The sequence below is a fragment of the Aspergillus ochraceoroseus genome (assembly GCF_002846915.1).
Source record: "Aspergillus ochraceoroseus IBT 24754 chromosome Unknown P175scaffold_1, whole genome shotgun sequence".
NCBI classification, from domain to species: Eukaryota; Fungi; Ascomycota; class Eurotiomycetes; order Eurotiales; family Aspergillaceae; genus Aspergillus; species Aspergillus ochraceoroseus.
The window spans coordinates 3847967-3864753 of record NW_024468476.1 but is presented as its reverse complement, the minus strand read 5'-3'; the positions used below and the strand labels follow the sequence as shown (position 1 = coordinate 3864753).

At 49.0% G+C, this 16787-nt stretch overlaps 5 protein-coding genes across 5 annotated transcripts; 1 reads left to right on the top strand and 4 right to left on the bottom strand.

Annotated features, from left to right (window-relative positions):
* Positions 1–1135: 1135 nt before the first annotated feature.
* On the bottom strand, positions 1136–3528 carry P175DRAFT_0498065 (phosphoribosylaminoimidazolecarboxamide formyltransferase/IMP cyclohydrolase). Its single transcript, XM_040896426.1, has 4 exons — positions 3437–3528; positions 3106–3232; positions 1487–2972; positions 1136–1421 (listed from the first exon to the last, which is right to left on the bottom strand). The coding sequence occupies exons 1-4, from the start codon at positions 3453–3455 to the stop codon at positions 1266–1268; spliced, it is 1788 nt and encodes a 595-aa protein (XP_040756359.1). The 5' UTR covers positions 3456–3528; the 3' UTR covers positions 1136–1265.
* Positions 3529–4452: 924 nt separating this feature from the next.
* P175DRAFT_0429176 (INSIG family protein) lies at positions 4453–5602 on the bottom strand (the record flags this gene model as incomplete). The annotated part of the gene is made up of 2 exons (XM_040893345.1): positions 4453–4818; positions 4904–5602. The coding sequence occupies 2 exons, from the start codon at positions 5600–5602 to the stop codon at positions 4453–4455; spliced, it is 1065 nt and encodes a 354-aa protein (XP_040756358.1).
* Positions 5603–7106: 1504 nt separating this feature from the next.
* Positions 7107–9793, bottom strand: P175DRAFT_0528485 (putative INO80 chromatin remodeling complex (Ies1); the record flags this gene model as incomplete). The annotated part of the gene is made up of 5 exons (XM_040899618.1): positions 7107–8482; positions 8540–8581; positions 8640–8693; positions 8747–9286; positions 9367–9793. 5 exons carry the CDS (start codon positions 9791–9793, stop codon positions 7107–7109), a joined length of 2439 nt encoding a protein of 812 aa, XP_040756357.1.
* A 1936-nt stretch (positions 9794–11729) lies between these two features.
* On the bottom strand, positions 11730–13918 carry P175DRAFT_0528483 (DEAD/DEAH box helicase; the record flags this gene model as incomplete). The annotated part of the gene is made up of 2 exons (XM_040899617.1): positions 11730–13614; positions 13713–13918. 2 exons carry the CDS (start codon positions 13916–13918, stop codon positions 11730–11732), a joined length of 2091 nt encoding a protein of 696 aa, XP_040756356.1.
* A 2005-nt stretch (positions 13919–15923) lies between these two features.
* Positions 15924–16487, top strand: P175DRAFT_0506505 (uncharacterized protein; the record flags this gene model as incomplete). Its single annotated transcript, XM_040898203.1, has 4 exons — positions 15924–15965; positions 16023–16157; positions 16208–16313; positions 16381–16487. 4 exons carry the CDS (start codon positions 15924–15926, stop codon positions 16485–16487), a joined length of 390 nt encoding a protein of 129 aa, XP_040756355.1.
* Positions 16488–16787: the final 300 nt, after the last annotated feature.

Sequence of the window (16787 nt, the reverse complement as noted above, 5' to 3'; positions counted from 1 at the left end):
TCAATTAAATACCAGGGTTTAATAAAGGGGCTTGGTTACAGACAGTACAGTACAGTAACTAACAGTACTAATACTACTACTACTAGTAGTACTACCTAATAAGTTCCTCGTAACTTGGTACCCGCTGCGATTCAATTGAACCCAATCCAATACACATTGAATTGAATCATCATTTTTCTCCTACTCAAGCTTAGCTACCTACTAGTACCTATACATACGGAGTACAAGCACTCCGTACCTAGGAAAAAGTAGGTATGAAAAGGGCCAGAAATAATATACATAATAATATAAGATAAAAAAAACATCCCACACAGATTCAAGCTGTGAATGGATCATTCTCTCCCAAACTGACTAACTGACGGAGTGACTGAGAGTAAAAATATATCATGGGTATCGTTTTGGTTGCTCTATTAGGTGGAAATATGAGGGCACCCCCCCCCCCCCCCCACCGCGTTTTCATTGCCTTTTGATAGAGCATGTCACTCATGTTGTTCATTTTTCACTCTTTCCTTTTCTATTTGAGGTTGACGAAGTGGTATTCTACCGAGTAGGTTAGGTAGGAGTAGGGCTGTATTTTAATTAGATGTGGGGGTTTCCCTGGGTTAGAAAGAGAGAGAGAGTGTGTGTGTGAGTGAGTGAGTGAGTATATGTATAACTATACTGTAGATTTAGTGATAGCCACTCCTTGCATGTACATACATACAGACATACCCAATTCAACCCAAAGATATATATGGCCATATTAACCGTAAACTGACCTATAGATTTGCCAATAAGTAGTTATAAAAGTCTAAATATACAGATCTCAGCAAAATATACATGGAATTAACCATCTGCGACTACAGGATACTACTAGTTGTTGACAACAACCACCCGACAATAGTACCGGACAAGATGCCAGATCAACCAAAATACGTGATAATATACAAATCTACAGAACCATCATATCCTGCTGTCTCAATCAAGCAGCTTAACATAACCGGCAACCTACTCCTACATTCTGGCCCGCACGGGCAGGACCCTAGAAATCAGAAGAAGTGATCCACAAGCCACCACATACGTATTAGCAGCGGACATTAACAAAATACATATCATATCACATCATGGAATATCAACAAAATCCATTTTTGTCCTCATCAAGGTCTTGAGTATAAATAAAAAGTCGTCACAAACACACTACCAGTGTCATCAAAGCTACTGGAAAGCTTACTAGTACCTTTTTTTCTCTCTTTTTAATCAACTCCGTCATTCTAAAACAGACATGCTTAGTGGTGGAAGAGGCGGGTGCCTTGTTCGACAAACACCATGCCGAGCTTCTCTGCAGTCTCAAAGACAGGACCGTCGTTCTGGCTGCCACTGGGAGCAGCAATGTACTTGACACCGGAACGGGCTGCGCGGAACACGTTGTCGATGAAGGGGAACTGTCACGCTACTGTTAGTAATGAAGGGGAGATAAGACGACAGAGATAGGGATAAGGGAGCTTACGAAAGCATCAGAAGAGACGGCAACCTCGCTCAGCTTCTGGAGCCAGGATTCGCGTTCTTCCTGGGTGAAAGGAGCGGGAACTTCCTCAAAGACACGCTCGTATTCGGCCTTCTCAATATCGTTACGAGGGGTCTGACCAGAGCACAGGAGGTCAATAGCGTTGCTCTTATCAGCACGCTTGGTTCCAGCCTTCCACTTGATGCTCAGCACACGGTCGTGGAAGCGCATCCACCAGTTGTCGGTCTTGTCACCGGCCAGACGGGTACAGTGGATACGGCTCTGCTGTCCGGCACCAAGGCCAACAACCTGGCCGTTAAGGGCATAGCAGACGGAGTTCGACTGGGTGTACTTCAGAGCAATGGTAGCCACAGTGAGATCCCTGAGAGCGGAGTCGGGGAGTGTCTTCAGGTCCTTAGGGGTGACAATAGTGCTGAAGGTCTTTTGAGGGGAAATGACAACATCGTTGCGGTGCTGGCTAAGCTGAACACCGTAGAGGGTGCGGGTCTCTTCGGCCGGGGGGACGTAGGACTCGTCCATCTGAAGAACAAGGTATTTGCCACCCTTCTTCTTGGACAGGATCTCCAGAGCCTCGGGAGAATATCCGGGGGCGATGACACCATCGGACACCTCGCGAGAAATAATCTTGGCGGTGGGGACGTCAACAATGTCGCTAAGAGCGAGGATATCGCCAAAGCTAGACATGCGGTCGGCACCACGGGCACGAGCGTAAGCCTGGGCCAGGGCAGAGGATTCGATGTCAGCAATGTCATCGACCATGTATACCTTGCGCTCCTTGTCGTTCAGAGGGACACCGACGGCAGCACCGGCGGGAGAGACGTGCTTGAAACTGGCAGCGGCAGGGTATCCAAGAGCTTGCTTGAGTTCCTTAACCAGAGCCCAAGAGTTGAGGGCATCGAGAAGGTTAACATAGCCAGGAGCTCCATTCAGGGCCTTGAATGGAAGCTTGCCTTGGAGCATGTAGGCGGAAGCGGGCTTCTGGTGAGGGTTGGTACCGTAGCGCAGAGACAGGTATTGATCTCCGTTACCAGCATACTGCTTGCGGAAGAAACCAGAGATGGCAGTGTCATAGTCTGCAGTGTGTTCAAAGGCCTTCAGAGCATAGGATTTCCGGCTGGCATCGGTAATCTCACCGGCCTCAAGCTCCTTCAAGAACTCTGGGTAATCCCGGGGGTCGGACAGGATGGTAACACGGGAGTGGTTCTTCGCAGCGGCACGGAGCAGAGTCACACCACCGATATCGATCTCCTCGACAGCCTCTTCGATAGTGACGTTGACTTTGTTGACGGTCTCCTTGAAGGGGTACAGGTTACAGACGACGTAGTCGACCTTGGCGATGTTCTGATCGGCCAGATCCTTCTCGTCGGACTCGATATCACGGGCGAGAATACCACCGTGGACAGCGGGGTGGAGTGTCTTGACGCGACCACCAAGCATCTCGGGAGCGTGAGTAATGGCTGAAACATCTCTGGTCGTCCGTCAGTTTTATCGGACCATACATGGCCAATTAACCGTCCGCCAGCATTTGTATCAATGAGCACAAAACAAGAATGCTGAAAGGTTCCTCCACAGTTCATGACGAGAAAGAGATGGAAACGCACTCAACTGGGAACCCCGCCTCCCGGATCATCCTGGCGGTACCACCAGACGCAAGCAGACGGACATTCTGCTTGACAAGGCCCTTGGCCAAGTCAAGCAGTCCAGTCTTATCGTAGACGGAGAGGATTGCTATAGAAAGCAAGAAAAGAGAAGCAAGTTAGCCATAGACTACTTTCAATTTATCCAAGGGACGAGGGAGGAAGAGTATGATTCATAGTTAACTGTGGGGTTGAACCAAATTCATACTTGGCAGACAAGTCGGAAAAAGGATTCAAATTGCATATATACAAGATGAAATCTGGGGACGAGGAGAAGAGAATGGAAAGGCCTTACCTGATTTTTGTTGGGACATCCTGAGACACTGATGGTTGTTCTAAATCCGAGGAGGAAAAGAAGAGAAAGAGAGAGAGAGGTCAGGACCAGCGATGACGATGATTGAAGAAAAGACGGAAAAAAAAAAAAAAAAAAAAAAAACCCGCGATCGGGAAACTCAGGAGCTCCCCACCATACAACTTACCCCTCAATCACACGATTTACAAGGAAATTGTAGACGGAATCTAGACATACCTGGGGGAAAGAAGTGATAAAGAAGAAGGCCAATGACCAGCAGCAGCTTCCCAACCTTCAAAAAGAAGCTCTGCCGGCGTAGTTACCATAGAATGACCTACTTTTTTTTTTTTTCCCCTTAACACCAACTTCCATCGTCCTTCAGATTTCCCATCGCGGGGGCCGCCGCTTTCGGAGCCTTGGGCCACCAGGCATCACATACCTGACTAAGCATACAGAACCCGTGACTTTTAACCACGTGACAGGACGCACATGACACCGCACAGACCACCAGGTTTCTTCCTCAAAAACCCGTTCTGTGTGGTTTTTTCTTTCTCTTCTTCTTTTCTTCTTTTTTTCTTCTTCATGAACAACGCAAAATCAACATTCTTCAAAAAGCGTTCCTACGAGGGGTCTCTTTCCTACGGGAGAGTCAAGATGCCTATGAAGTACGGAAATCGTCTAACAGAATGGAGAAGGACTGCTCTGCAGAGTATCGATCTTGGGTGCAGTGTCTACCTGGCTTTCGGGCTCGGTGGGAGGGACTGCAATGATTGATTCTACAAACTTGCTCCTAGGTTATAGGAAGTTGTGGGATTGTACGTAGTGGATTGTAGTCTCTAGCCTTTTCTACGTCGATGTCCTACTCATTTTGAGTTCTACTGCGAAGAAAATATTTTCCCCAGGGAACCTGGGCGAAGAAGATTAACAACCGAAAAAAAAAGAGAGGAGTTATCCTCGAAAATTAGATTTAGGTCTCAAGTTAAAAAAAAAAAATTGCCAAGTCTGCTTCTTCGCTAAAATCACGACTTCAGGGGTTCTCGACCTCCAATGGCAAGCTGCCTGCCAATGTTTCCAAAGCATACACATGCACAAAAGAGGACACTGGCAACCCATATCCGTACCGCCAGGCTCTCTTGTGTGACCCCTGCTCCGAATGTAGATTCCAGTCCGGTGCCGTTGAGGAAAGGCATGGTGGAAGCCACAGGCTCTGTCGAGGGAGGGATCAAGTCGGGCTTAAGGCCTAGCAAGAGACCCATTCCTCCAACACCGAGAATGGTGGACAGGAGAAAGCCCGTCTTGGTGCGATCAATCAGATACCAAAGCACGGGATTGACGAGAGCCAGCGTAGCAGAGGCTTGAGTAGTGGATTCCCAGGGAGTTCGACGCTGGAGGCGCGGAATCGGTTAGTTTATTTATTTTTTTGGCGGCGCTGAGAAACTTGATCCAGGGTGAAAAAAAAAAATTACTTACCATGGCAAATGCGATTCCAACAAAGGCTCCAACACTGCGAACCACCGAGGCCCACGAAAGGTTAAGTTCCGTAGCGTCCTGCTCGGAACTCGGTCGCTTGTCTTCCTTCGCACTTTTGGCTGCCGCCTTTTCCAGGAAGGAGTCCAGCCACGGGAGCAAATTCCCTAGGGTGACTCCTATAATGCCCCAAAATCCCAGGTATTGCCATGATCCGTAAAAATGGGTGTATTCGAGCTTCACTGGCGTGATCCAGTGGTTTTCGTGCAAATGAATCGTGATAATACCGTAGATAACACCGAAGCCGAGTAGCAGGGCGCTCTTGAGCGCCTGAGGCAGAATCACGCCGCGGAATAATCCATGGCTGAGTCGGGTTCGAGTTCGACGAACTGCAGCGGACTCTGATCTAGTGGATGTGGGTTGCACCTTTCGACTCTCTGGGTTGGGGGTATGGGCCTCCGTTCCCCATGGACTGTATTCATCACGAGTGCTCTCGAAGGCTGTCGGAGAGTAAATCCCAAACAATGTTGGCGATGTCAAGTTCATAATGGACACATTCCGACTAATGCTGGCTGAGCCAGATTCTTTGGGATTCAGCGTATCGGAATTCGCTGGCTCCGGGGGGGTGGACGATTCGGACGAGTCGGTGAGGTTGAACACCCTTTGAGGGCGGGGACGAAGAATTGGAAGTTCGTCAGACATTATGGGCGTAAGATGCGACAAGGAACGCGGATTCTAACCGAGTGCTGCAGGGATGTAGTAGGTGAGAGAGGTGAGAGAGGTGAGAAAAGGGCAATGGTCACGCAATTATCACGCTAGGCCTCGGATGCTGCGCTCGGGGAACCAAGTTGATATTCGTCACTTTCGTTACCGTTTCAGGAAGCAAAAAGAATCGAAAAAAAAAAAAAAACACAAAAACAAAAGATACTACGCGGAATCACTGCGAGGAGAAAAGTGCAGCAAGAAATAGGGAGTCCGCTGGGTAAGACGAGGAGGAGGGGGAAGTAAAGAGATTATTGAGAGATAGAAGGCCGCTATCGACTACCTGGCAAAGAAGCAGAGAATAGTACCAAAATTAATAAATAATAAAAATAAAAGGAGGCTGGAGCGACAAGGATAGATATGTGGATTGCGAGGCCTCCGTGATTCTCACAGGCAGGAGGAGGAGGAGGAGGAGGAGGAGGAGGAGAATTATTAGTTAGTGGAGCACTGGCTGCAGGAGGAGCTGGGGAGGTGCAAGATTTGCAAAGTGGATCCTCCCGTTGGATGGAATGGGTGTAAAGATGACGCGACAAAGTATTGAGTTATGGTGAATCCAGCAGGATAACAAGCAGTGGGTAGTCAACGGAGGAGGATTGAAAAGAATTGCAATGCTATCAGTATACCTAGGTAGTTGGCTTGAGGTTTTGCACGAGCTAGCAGGAGAAGAAGTATGTATACTTACAGGGGAGGTATATTCTTGGTTCAGTCGATATCAAATGAAGAAGAAGATCACCAGTAGATTCAAGGAGAGAGTGAAACAGAAACCCCCAGAGAGAGAGAGAGAGAGAGAGAGAGAGGTCGAAGTTGATATTGTTGACTTGTTGATAAAATTGATTCTTGGTCATGTGAAGACACGCTTATTATTTCGCCCTCATCAGCAGTGGATCAACATTTCAAAAAGGTTCCTTCTACTCGACTTTTGTCTTTCCCGCATGTGATTCCCCCCTACCAGGACGTCATTCTGCTTCTGGCCAGCTTTAGCCATGGCTCCGGGCATATCTATGTGGTGGCAAGTCCTTGTCTCTGGGTATGGGCTCCCCTGCTTGTTTGCTGGTCCATGATCTCATCTGGGGCATCCTTTCCAAGGAGTGGGAGAGCAATAACGAGAAGCAGAATGCTAATACTGTCGTTGTGCTACATAAAAGTGGTTCCAATGGTAAACAAACCGATAAGAACAAAAGTAAAGTACAGAGTACCGTAGTAGTAGAACAGTTCTTGGAAGCTAGCAGGTGCTAGACCCAGGGCTAGTCACATACAGGCATAGAAGTCTGGAATCAATTACACAGGAAAACACACTTGGGGGGTTGATAATAAGACAAAATGAAGAAATAAAAGCCGCCAAAAGCTTCACATTATTACATCCGATCACAGTCAAGTATTAGACACCGTTTGAAATTCTCTAGGCCCTTGAGCCAGCAACCCCCACTCATGGTAGAGGTGTCGCTCATGGCTCTGCTTCTACCCCCTCGCCAGCAATCGACGAGGTCTCACTTGCAGCATAGCCGTTCCCACCGTCGAGGACGGAGGAGTTATCGTCACCATCGCCTTCAACGTCCACATCGATGTCACCGTCTCCTTCGTCGAGATCTTCGTCCTCTGCATCGTCATCATCATCATCGTTGTCATCAGAGGTCAGGGCGTCATCGTCGGCATCACCCCCCAAGAAACTGTCTTCGTAGCTTGGCGCGGAGCGAGAAACCTGAAGGATTGAGGGTCCCTCATCATCATCATCATCATCATCATCGCCACTACCTTCGCCGAGCAGCTCACGATCAATGTCATCAAGACCCTCTTCTCCATCGTCCTCGTCACCCAGGTGACTGGTTGGAGGTGCCGGGGATAATCCACCGTCTCGGGTTGGGGTTTCAAAGCCATCCTTGCTAGCGTTGGCGACGGACGTTGCGCCTTTGGCATCCCGCTGACTCCGGCTCCGACTGCTTTTAGAGCGTGAACCAGAAGATTTAGAAGCTGCGCCTGACGGGATAGCGCCTCCTGCTGCTGCTGCTGCGGCAGCAGCAGCAGCAGCAGCAGCTCGTGCAAGCTTGCGTTTGGCATTGCGCGCGGCCCGAGCTCTGCTGCGAGCGGAGGGCACGGGCTGCCCTTCGAGAGAACCGTCAAGCGCTAATCCCTCCTGCTTAGCTTTCTGTCGTTCTTCACGCTCCTTTTTGCGATCTCTCTTGGGGCCGTTTGCGTTGTCGTAGTCCCATCGGTCCAGACGCCGCGATGCTTTACGGATCACTGATAAGAAGTAGTTGGCACACTCGCCAAAATCTTCTTCCTCCTCAGGGTTTGGAACCAATCCCCCCTTTCCCCACGCCTTGTCCTCATCGTCTGTGTCGTACCCATCAGGAAGGTTTTGCAATAAGCGTCCATAGCGGGCGAACGGAATTTCGTTTTCTCTCTTCGCATGAAGAATCCTGTAAGCGTCGGTCTTCCGCTTGGCCAAGATGTATTCAATACGTTGTCGCCGGTTTCGCTCAACAGCAAGCTGATGTTGGGTGAGTGGCCGGGGGCGACGAGCCGAGCTTGGCTGACTTGGGGAGGCTTCGCTGATGAAGCGGTTCAAAATTGGATGACCCGAACCGGGGGGGGCTGGAGAGGCTGCATCGGGAGTATGCTCCGATTTTGTCTTTAGAATAAGACGTTGCTGACTCGCAGAACGAGAGAGAGAAGAAGAAGAAGGGTCCTGTAGCTTAGGTTTCTTAATGGTAGAACGGACGGAGCCGTCAGGATTTCGGAACTCGATGAGGTTTTCAGAGTCCGCAGCTGCTCTGAACGCCGTTCCCTTACCGGGAAATTGACGATAAAGAAGTTGGGTGCCTGGGGTACGTCTTATTAACTAAAGAACGCCCTTGAAGTAGGAAAGGAGATACTTACCAGGCTCGAGTTGCTTCAAGAACTCTACTTCCCAAGTGGGCACTGTAAAGTGAATAGAAGTTAGAGTAAGACTTCTGTGAGAGGGAGAAAAGAGGCATACTCTTCTTGGGGCGCTTTGGTGCTCGTGGTATAGGCTCCTCCTCTTCCAGAATTCCTATTTTCGGGTTAGTGAGATTGCGGCATAGGATTACATTAAGCCAGACTTACGTTTGCGCTCCAAGCGTTTCTCTTCTCCATATTCGATTTCAGATTGAGTATCAACGTTTTCCTCGTTGGCTTGCTCGTCAGTAAGCGTTTCAAACACTGGAACTTTGAGCGGTAGCCCCCCTGTTCCCTCGCCATCCAGGCCGGGGCCAAATGGGTTGTTGCGGGCGGCCTCTGCAGAGAAATCGCTCTCCAAATACCACCACATAAGCCAGAGGAAGGCCTTCGCTCGGCTCTGGCTGCTCAAGGTGGATTTCATTACCAGGTCAAAGAAATCCCGAGGAGGGAAGAAGTGGACCTCGGATACTTTGGGAGCGTATTGTGCGAGGACAAAGATGAGGTTCACCGGGTTGGTACGAGGGATATTTTCCCTTTTAATCTTCTCCAGGGTATTTGGCTGATCGACATCCTCCGATGCGCCCTTCAGGATAGACTTGAGACGAGGAGCGTCCTGTAGCTGCTTGTAGGCGTTTGGGTCTTGACGCGCCTGAAGGGAAGGGATGGAATGGTAGGTTCGGAGTTGGGCACGCATTTCGGGGAAAACTATGATAGGTGTGAATTAGAACAGCTCCTAGGAAATGTGAAGAGCAGGAGGAGCAGTGAGAAAAGGGCAGAGAACGTACAGTTCAGGGTTGTATTCATCCGACCAAAGTTAACCAAGAGACAAACCATGGCCATGCTGATAGCAGCTTGCTTATCGCTCTGCAGCTTGTCCTTGAGGATCTTACTCGTCTTGCTACTCCTAGCCATCGCATCGATATAGATATCCGCAAAATCCAAATTCTTCTCACCATCTGGCCAGCGGGTGAAGACGGGGGTCTTGTCCTCGAAGACCAGTTTCAGAAACTGGTACTGGATGTCTTTGCGCCACAGAGGAATACCGTCCTCCTTCTTGAGATGCCTGATTTTGTTGCCCGAATAGACGGATCCGATTGTGCCATTCGCCTGACGTCTCGTGCCGACGGTCATATTATGAGTTTGCTGCTCATCCTGCGTTTCAGATTGCGCAAACGAATCATCCACGGCGGCGGCGCTTTCGACGTCAGCCATCTTGATAAAATATGAGTCGAGAACCGGTCAATTCGTATTCGAATCAAGACGAATCAAGAATTGATTCAAATCCGATACTAGATTTCCAACGAGCAAGAGGTTCTTCAGCGATGTGCCCCGAAAGGGCGAAGCACACCTAGGTCCTTTGGTTCGAAGGCGTGAGGAAATCGGGGGGAGGGGAGGAGGCGGGAAGGAAGCTCTCGTGGTGAAAGAAGTGGCGCGGACGATAAATGAATGAGGAAGAGAATCACCACAGCGACTTAGGATGATGGGAAAAAAAGGCTGAAAAAGAAAGGAGAAAGGGACAGAGGTGGGCGGGATGAAGCGGAAGGAGAAGGGAAAAGAATGGACGAGAGAGAGGTTGTTGGGGGTTGCTGATTATCGAGGCAACCGACGCGATTCTTTTGGTTGCTCTTCCCGGCGGTGCTCTTTGGCAATCTCCTGGACCCAGATATATTATTATTATTATCTGCGGTATCTTATTTCACTCAGGAGTAAGATCCACTTATAAAAAGACTTAAGAGTAGTCAATTAACATGTTATCACTCTCCCAAGATTTGCCCAGGTTCCTCCTTACCTGTACGAGAGAACTCCTACTAAAACTACAGACCACGAAATACATCTTCAACCACCTTACTATATATCATCATATACACTTCGAATGAGCATCAAACTTTTTTGGTTAAATTGCGACTAGCTCCTTCTCTCGAGACCCCGGGTCTCCGTAAGCAGAACCGTCTTCGGCATATCCTTCTAACCTAAACCACTGCTGACATGAGACGAATGATGCCTGCGCACCAGCACAACCACAAAAAGCCGCCAGCAAAGCAGCTTCCCATCCTCCGCGGATCTGAGTAATGAACATAACAAAAGACATTCCGTTCAAGTGTCAGCCTCCACGGACCCTTGCGCAGAATTTTGTGGAACCAGCAGCTCAAGCCAACGCCAGATACAATGCAAAGAACCCCATCTCTATCATCCGTGTCATGATTTTGTGCACCATCGATTTCTAAACAGAGTGCAGAGAAACCAGTGCTCGCCGAAGAAGGCCTGAAGTCTTCTCAAAAGGAAAATAATAACAAGGAAAAAGGAACAGAAAAGACCTGGGTTCCATAGGGGTTGAATTTTTCTTCCGCCCGCCTTTTGCCATAGCAAAAAGAAAAAAAAAAAAGTAACCCCATTTGAAACCTGAAAAGAGGCAAAGAGCACGGGTCGAAGAAGGAGGTATGATTTCGGAGGAAAGAAGGGGAACATGCAGGAAGAGACGAAAAAAACTATGAGAAACGGAACACGCCTTCCCCCCGAGGATACCGAAAACCAAATGAAATCTATGTTGTGAGACACGGTCGATGCAGCTGCTGTAGCACCAAGCAGAGGAAAATCATAAAAAGCACTTCGCTTCACACGAAAAAGCTGGAAATCCCACTCGGTATGCGTCATTCATTATCTCCACATGGCCGCCTGAGAACAAAAAGGGTATCTGATGGAAGCGGTCGTAGGAGAAAATCAACGCAGTCTATGATGTTCATGCAATGCCGGCTCAAATCCTCGTAACCATAAGCAAGGGTATGATTGAGACAAGGAAAATGGTGAGCCTGGACCGCATCGAAAGCCATGTCTAAAACAAGGGAAAAATCGACGAAAATTGCAAAATGCGCAGCAAAAGAAAATGAGAAACACCCGCGTATTTGCTTCTCAAAACGGGAAAAGCGGGAGGAAAGGGGGGGAAAACAAGAGAGAAAACAAAAAAACTCTAATCAAGTCGTGGCAGTCATGACAAAGCCGGTGCTGAGAAGACCTAAAAAAAATGAGGGAGAGAGAGAAACAACTCAGGGCTTGTTCTGATCGTATCCCATAACCATTAAGCATGTGGCAAGAGAAAAAAAAAAGGAGCCAATCAGACCCGGCTGCTGCGTCAGGGACCACAACCTCTAATTTACCACCAGGAAGAAGGTCCGGTAGGGCCCGATGGGTTGCCATAGCTGCCACCACCAGCACCAGCAGCAGCGCTGCCGCCGCCGCTGCCGCCGCCGCTACCACCATAGCTACCACCACCATAGCCACTGCCACCGTAAGAAGGAGCTCCGCCATAGCTACCATAGTTGCTGGAAGGAGCACCACCGTAGCCGCTGCCACCGTAGGAAGGAGCGCCACCCATGGATCCACCACCGCCCATGCGGCGCATATCACGAGTAGCGTTGGTACCACGGCCACGGCCTCCACGGCCTCCACGGCCGCCGTATCCGCTACCTTCACGAGCAATGCTCTCCAGGAAAGAGGGAACTTCCTGGTGAGCCTCCTTCAGGAGATCAATCAGGTCACGGACTACACCACGGTTGCCACGGTTGAAGAAGGCGGTAGCAATACCGGTGTTACCAGCACGACCAGTACGACCAATACGGTGAACATAGTCATCAATATCAGTTGGCAGATCGTAGTTGATGACGTGGGTGACGTTGGGGATATCGAGACCACGAGCAGCAACGGCAGTAGCAACAAGGATTGGGCAGCGAGCGGAGCGGAACATCTCTAGTGCACGCTCACGCTCACGCTGGGTGCGGTCACCGTGAATGGCAGTAGCGGGGAAACGTTGGTTGATAAGGAAGTCAGACAGAGCATCGGCCATACGCTTAGTCTCAACGAAGATCAGGGTGAGACCGCTGGTGCCGTGGGTGTGAAGGATATCCAACAGGACAGAGCGCTTGTCGTGGTCCTCGACGTACTCAACCTTCTGTGTGATGTTCTCAGAAGTAGAACCAACACGACCAACGGACAGAAAGACGTAGTCCTTCAAGAAGTCGCGGGCCAGCATCTGGATGTCCCGAGGGAAGGTGGCGGAGAACATGAGAGTCTGACGGTCAGTGACAGAAGGCATGTCTTCACCCTCGACAATTCGACGAATCTGGGGTTCGAAACCCATGTCCAACATGCGATCAGCCTCGTCAAGAATGAGGTACTTGATGTTGACTAGGGAGATACGTCCACGCTCGATAAGATCAACGAGACGACCGGGGGTAGCAACAAGCAGGTCACAGCCACGCTCGATCTGGCGCAACTGAGAGCCAATATCAGCACCACCATAAACGACACAGGGCCGGACCCAAGAGCGGTACGCAAACTTTCGGGCTTCATCAAAGATCTGGGAAACAAGTTCGCGGGTAGGAGCCAAAATGAGGGAGGTTGGGTAGGCTTTGCGCTGGCGACCGTAACCGAATTGGCCAGCTGCTTGGGCAGGAGGAGCAGCAGGTCCGTTCTTGTAGGCCTGGGAGAGGATAGGGAAGAGGAAACCACCAGTCTTTCCGGAACCGGTCTGGGCGCAGGCCATCAAATCACGACCGTTCATAACAATGGGGATCGAATATTTCTGGACAGGAGTCGGGGTTTGGTAGCGGGCAAGCTTGATGTTCGACAAAAGGTGGTCGTCCAGGGGGGGGTTGGTGAATGCGTTGACAGGCTCGGGAACGTTGTGGCCAGAAGCCTCGACGGGGATGTCATCGTAGTTGGCGAAGTTGATACCAGTGCTCTGCTTGGTAGGATCGTTGGGAAGACCGAAGAGTTCACGCTCCAGGCGGGCGTTGGCGGGGCCAGGGATATGCTTGCCATCACGCCACTGTCCATCTCCAGAGCCTCGCGCAGAACCACCGCTGCCGCTGCCGCCACCACCACTGTAGGAGGCTCCGTGACCTGGGTTTCCGTAAGCATTTGGGTTAAAGGAGTGGCGACTGCCTTCATGGGGGCTCCAAGTATTGTTACCATTGGGACCGCGGGGACTGAAGTCAGGAGCGTTGGCGTTAGCCCAGTTACTATCATGGGGGCCTCCTCTGCAGGATCCAGGAAGTTTGTGAGTCACTGCACTTGATGTACAAGACAGCGATTCCGTAGGCAGTGACGCCGTAGAATCGAAGGGGAATCAACATACCTGGGACCACCCCATGAGCCTTGGGCTTGGGGAGGGGGAGGGGGAGCTGCGGCCTCAACAGGCGCAGCGGCGGGAGCACCACCCCGCTGGCGGAGGTGTGGAGGGATATAGGCAGAACGGCCAGTCACCGGGGCGTTGGAAGGGGCGGCAGGCGCATGTTGAGAGTCGTTGAGGGAAAGGCTTCCCATCTTCAATCCGTCGGCCATGTTTGCGGTATTTTACGAACTAGACAAGTCGCCACCAGTGAGCAATGGAGAGAAGAGGGATCAGAGCGCAGACAAAACGGATTAAACGTACGATGTAAGAGAGTCGAGAAAATAACAGGCTTTTTTTTAAACCGCTGTTGCGTTCAACAAGTAAAGAATGCTCAGGAATCTCTCAACCTTTTTGTACAGAGAGAAGAGATCAGAGAAATATGAGCGATGGAAAATCCCCGTGTACCTCTATTCAGAAGTAGAACACAAGGAGTTACAGTTGAAGAGTAGCACAGCAAGAGAAGGAAAACTTGAGGTTAATGAAAGAGACAAGGCGATCTCCCGATCTAACCCTCTATTAAGTTGCAAAAAAAAAAAAGAGGAGAAGAAGAAATGACAGAGAAAGACAGGGAATATGGAGATGAAGTATAGAAGGGGGAGGGGAATGACACAATTTCAATTATGAGATTGAGGAGGGAGAAGAAGAAGAAGAAGGAAGGTTTTAAGAGAAGATGATGAAGGAAGAGGAAGAAAAGAAGAGTGAGCGAGGAGAGGAAGGTTTGTGGGCGGAGAGGAGAGGCAAAGAAAGGCTTAGTTAATAATAAATACCTGATACTGGACGGTTACAGCCTGTATTATTGCCTATTCTGAGGGGGGTTTTATGATTATTCTCTTGGAACATAGATAGTGGTGGTGTTATATTATTATTATTATATATATCCATGATATATATTGTCTGAAGTACTATTCTACAATTATTATTGAGATTTATCTATTGGGGATTGAGGGTTTCTTCTTTTCATCTTGTCTGGTCAGTTGGCGAAACACCATCTTCTTGGTAACGAAAGTACTGGTAAGAAAAGAAGGAGAAGAAGAAGGGAAGGAAAAAAAAAAAAAAACCTAGAGTCCACCGCCTAAAAAAGAGCGGGCTGCCAATGAAAATGAACCAAAGCCAAAGAAAAAGGGCTCGCCAGTGGCGTTCAGTCTGTCTACCTATTCTCTGTGTGTTCTTTTGCTGTCAAGGTTTTCAAAGTTTTTCCTGGGCAGGTTTTCTTCTTCTTCTTTTTTGTTTTTTTTCCTTGAGAATTTCCATGTGTTTTCAGGATGTACGGGACTTGTGTAGTTCAGCCGCACTGTCTTTAAATGTACCTCATTCCGTCGTAGTAGGAAACCTACCACTGATGTAAATTGCATACTCTGATCTCATGAATCTAAAATATTTCCACTGATGTAGGCGACTATGTCTGTCATCGACATGGACTCAGACCACCAGTTTGGATAATACCTATTAAATACCTTATGTATGTGGATTGAGGGGTCTTTTGCCCCCACTCCGTCTACACCACCACTATACGGAGGAATTGTGGGTGACGACGGAAAGACCATGATTGTGCGTGGCCTTTGGTTCAGAAACTGTGGCCTTTCCGCCCCAGAGCACCATGTAGTCCTCTGGCAGGTCAAGAGTCAAGTTCCATACAACATCCTTTTTTTTTTTTGAGGAAACTGAGCCTCGACTCATGGACTCGAACCCACCCAGCATGGCGACCAACCAATAGGAAAATCATCATTTGATTCAGATTAGGCTCACTGTGGTATCGTCCATTCATTGCTGGTTCTTTCCAAGCTGCTTCCCGCCATTTCTTTTACCATCCCTCTACATGTTTTCCTCCTTAATTGCACATCATTCTTCTACACTTACTAGTCACGATTATGGTGCTCTCAACAATCCGCACCTGGCTCTGTGATATCATTTGGCCTTCCGCAACTAAGAGTGGTAAGCTTGAAGGAGTTCTCTCTGTTTTCTCTTGCTAAATGATTCCTTTAGAATATTGCAGAATCACAGCTCGGTAATCCGCAACCCCTTCAGACAAATGAAACGGGAGCTAGATCATCTCTCAATCCTCGACCTCCGCGAACAGACGGATAGAATCACAATGCTCAACCCCGATGGACAAAATAGAACCCGCGAATATGCCTGGACAAGCTCACAGTACTCAGCATTCTCTATATGGAATATATGAACAAAATTAATCGGCAAACCCTGGAGGATAAGATCCAAGTGTTTGAACGCCTGGGCAGCCATGAAGGGATTATTCCTTACTTTTAAATATCTCAGTATGGGATTGGACTAGCCCTTGCACAAGGAAATCTTGAGTCCTATCTGGAAACTTATCTAGAGCGCGATAACTCCCCGAAAATTAGCTGGATATCAAGTCTGATTAATACTTTTGCACATGTCCACTCTGGCAAGGTATTTATGGATGATATTGCTCTCGCAATATTTTAATCCTAGATGAGCAGCTTAAACTTGCAGATTTCAGGCAATCCATTTTATTACCACTCGATATCGATATTACTTCCGCAAACGAAAACAACTTGGATGTTCAGATTAAGATACTCTATCTTGGTTGGGCTCTCTACTCTATTGCATCCTTTTAGCCCCGAGAACCCTGACCTCTGTTGGCCTGAACCAGACTCATTTCCAAATGTTGACGATGTTATCTGTGGAGAAATAATTAGGAAGTGTTGGCGTGGCGATTATGCGAGTATGGAAAACGTGAAAGATGAGGTTCGCCATTAAGTCAGTGGGGCCTTCCTGAGGCCACGATTAGGTAGGGACATGGGCCTCTAGCCTATTCTCTTGCCGCCAGGCCTGGGCCACGGTGGGATTTTAGATACGTCAGCCACGATTGTCTCAGTGCCCCTTTAGCATTTCTTTCATATCTTCATAAGACGAAAGCTGGCGGTCATTTTTTGAGGACCCAAGCCGCATAGCTGCCTTTGGTGCGACTGGGACGGCGGTGCTGACGTAATCAAATCAAATCAAAGCATTTCCCCTTCAGGAACGACAAAGGCCGCGCGGGGATCACCTGACAGTGGG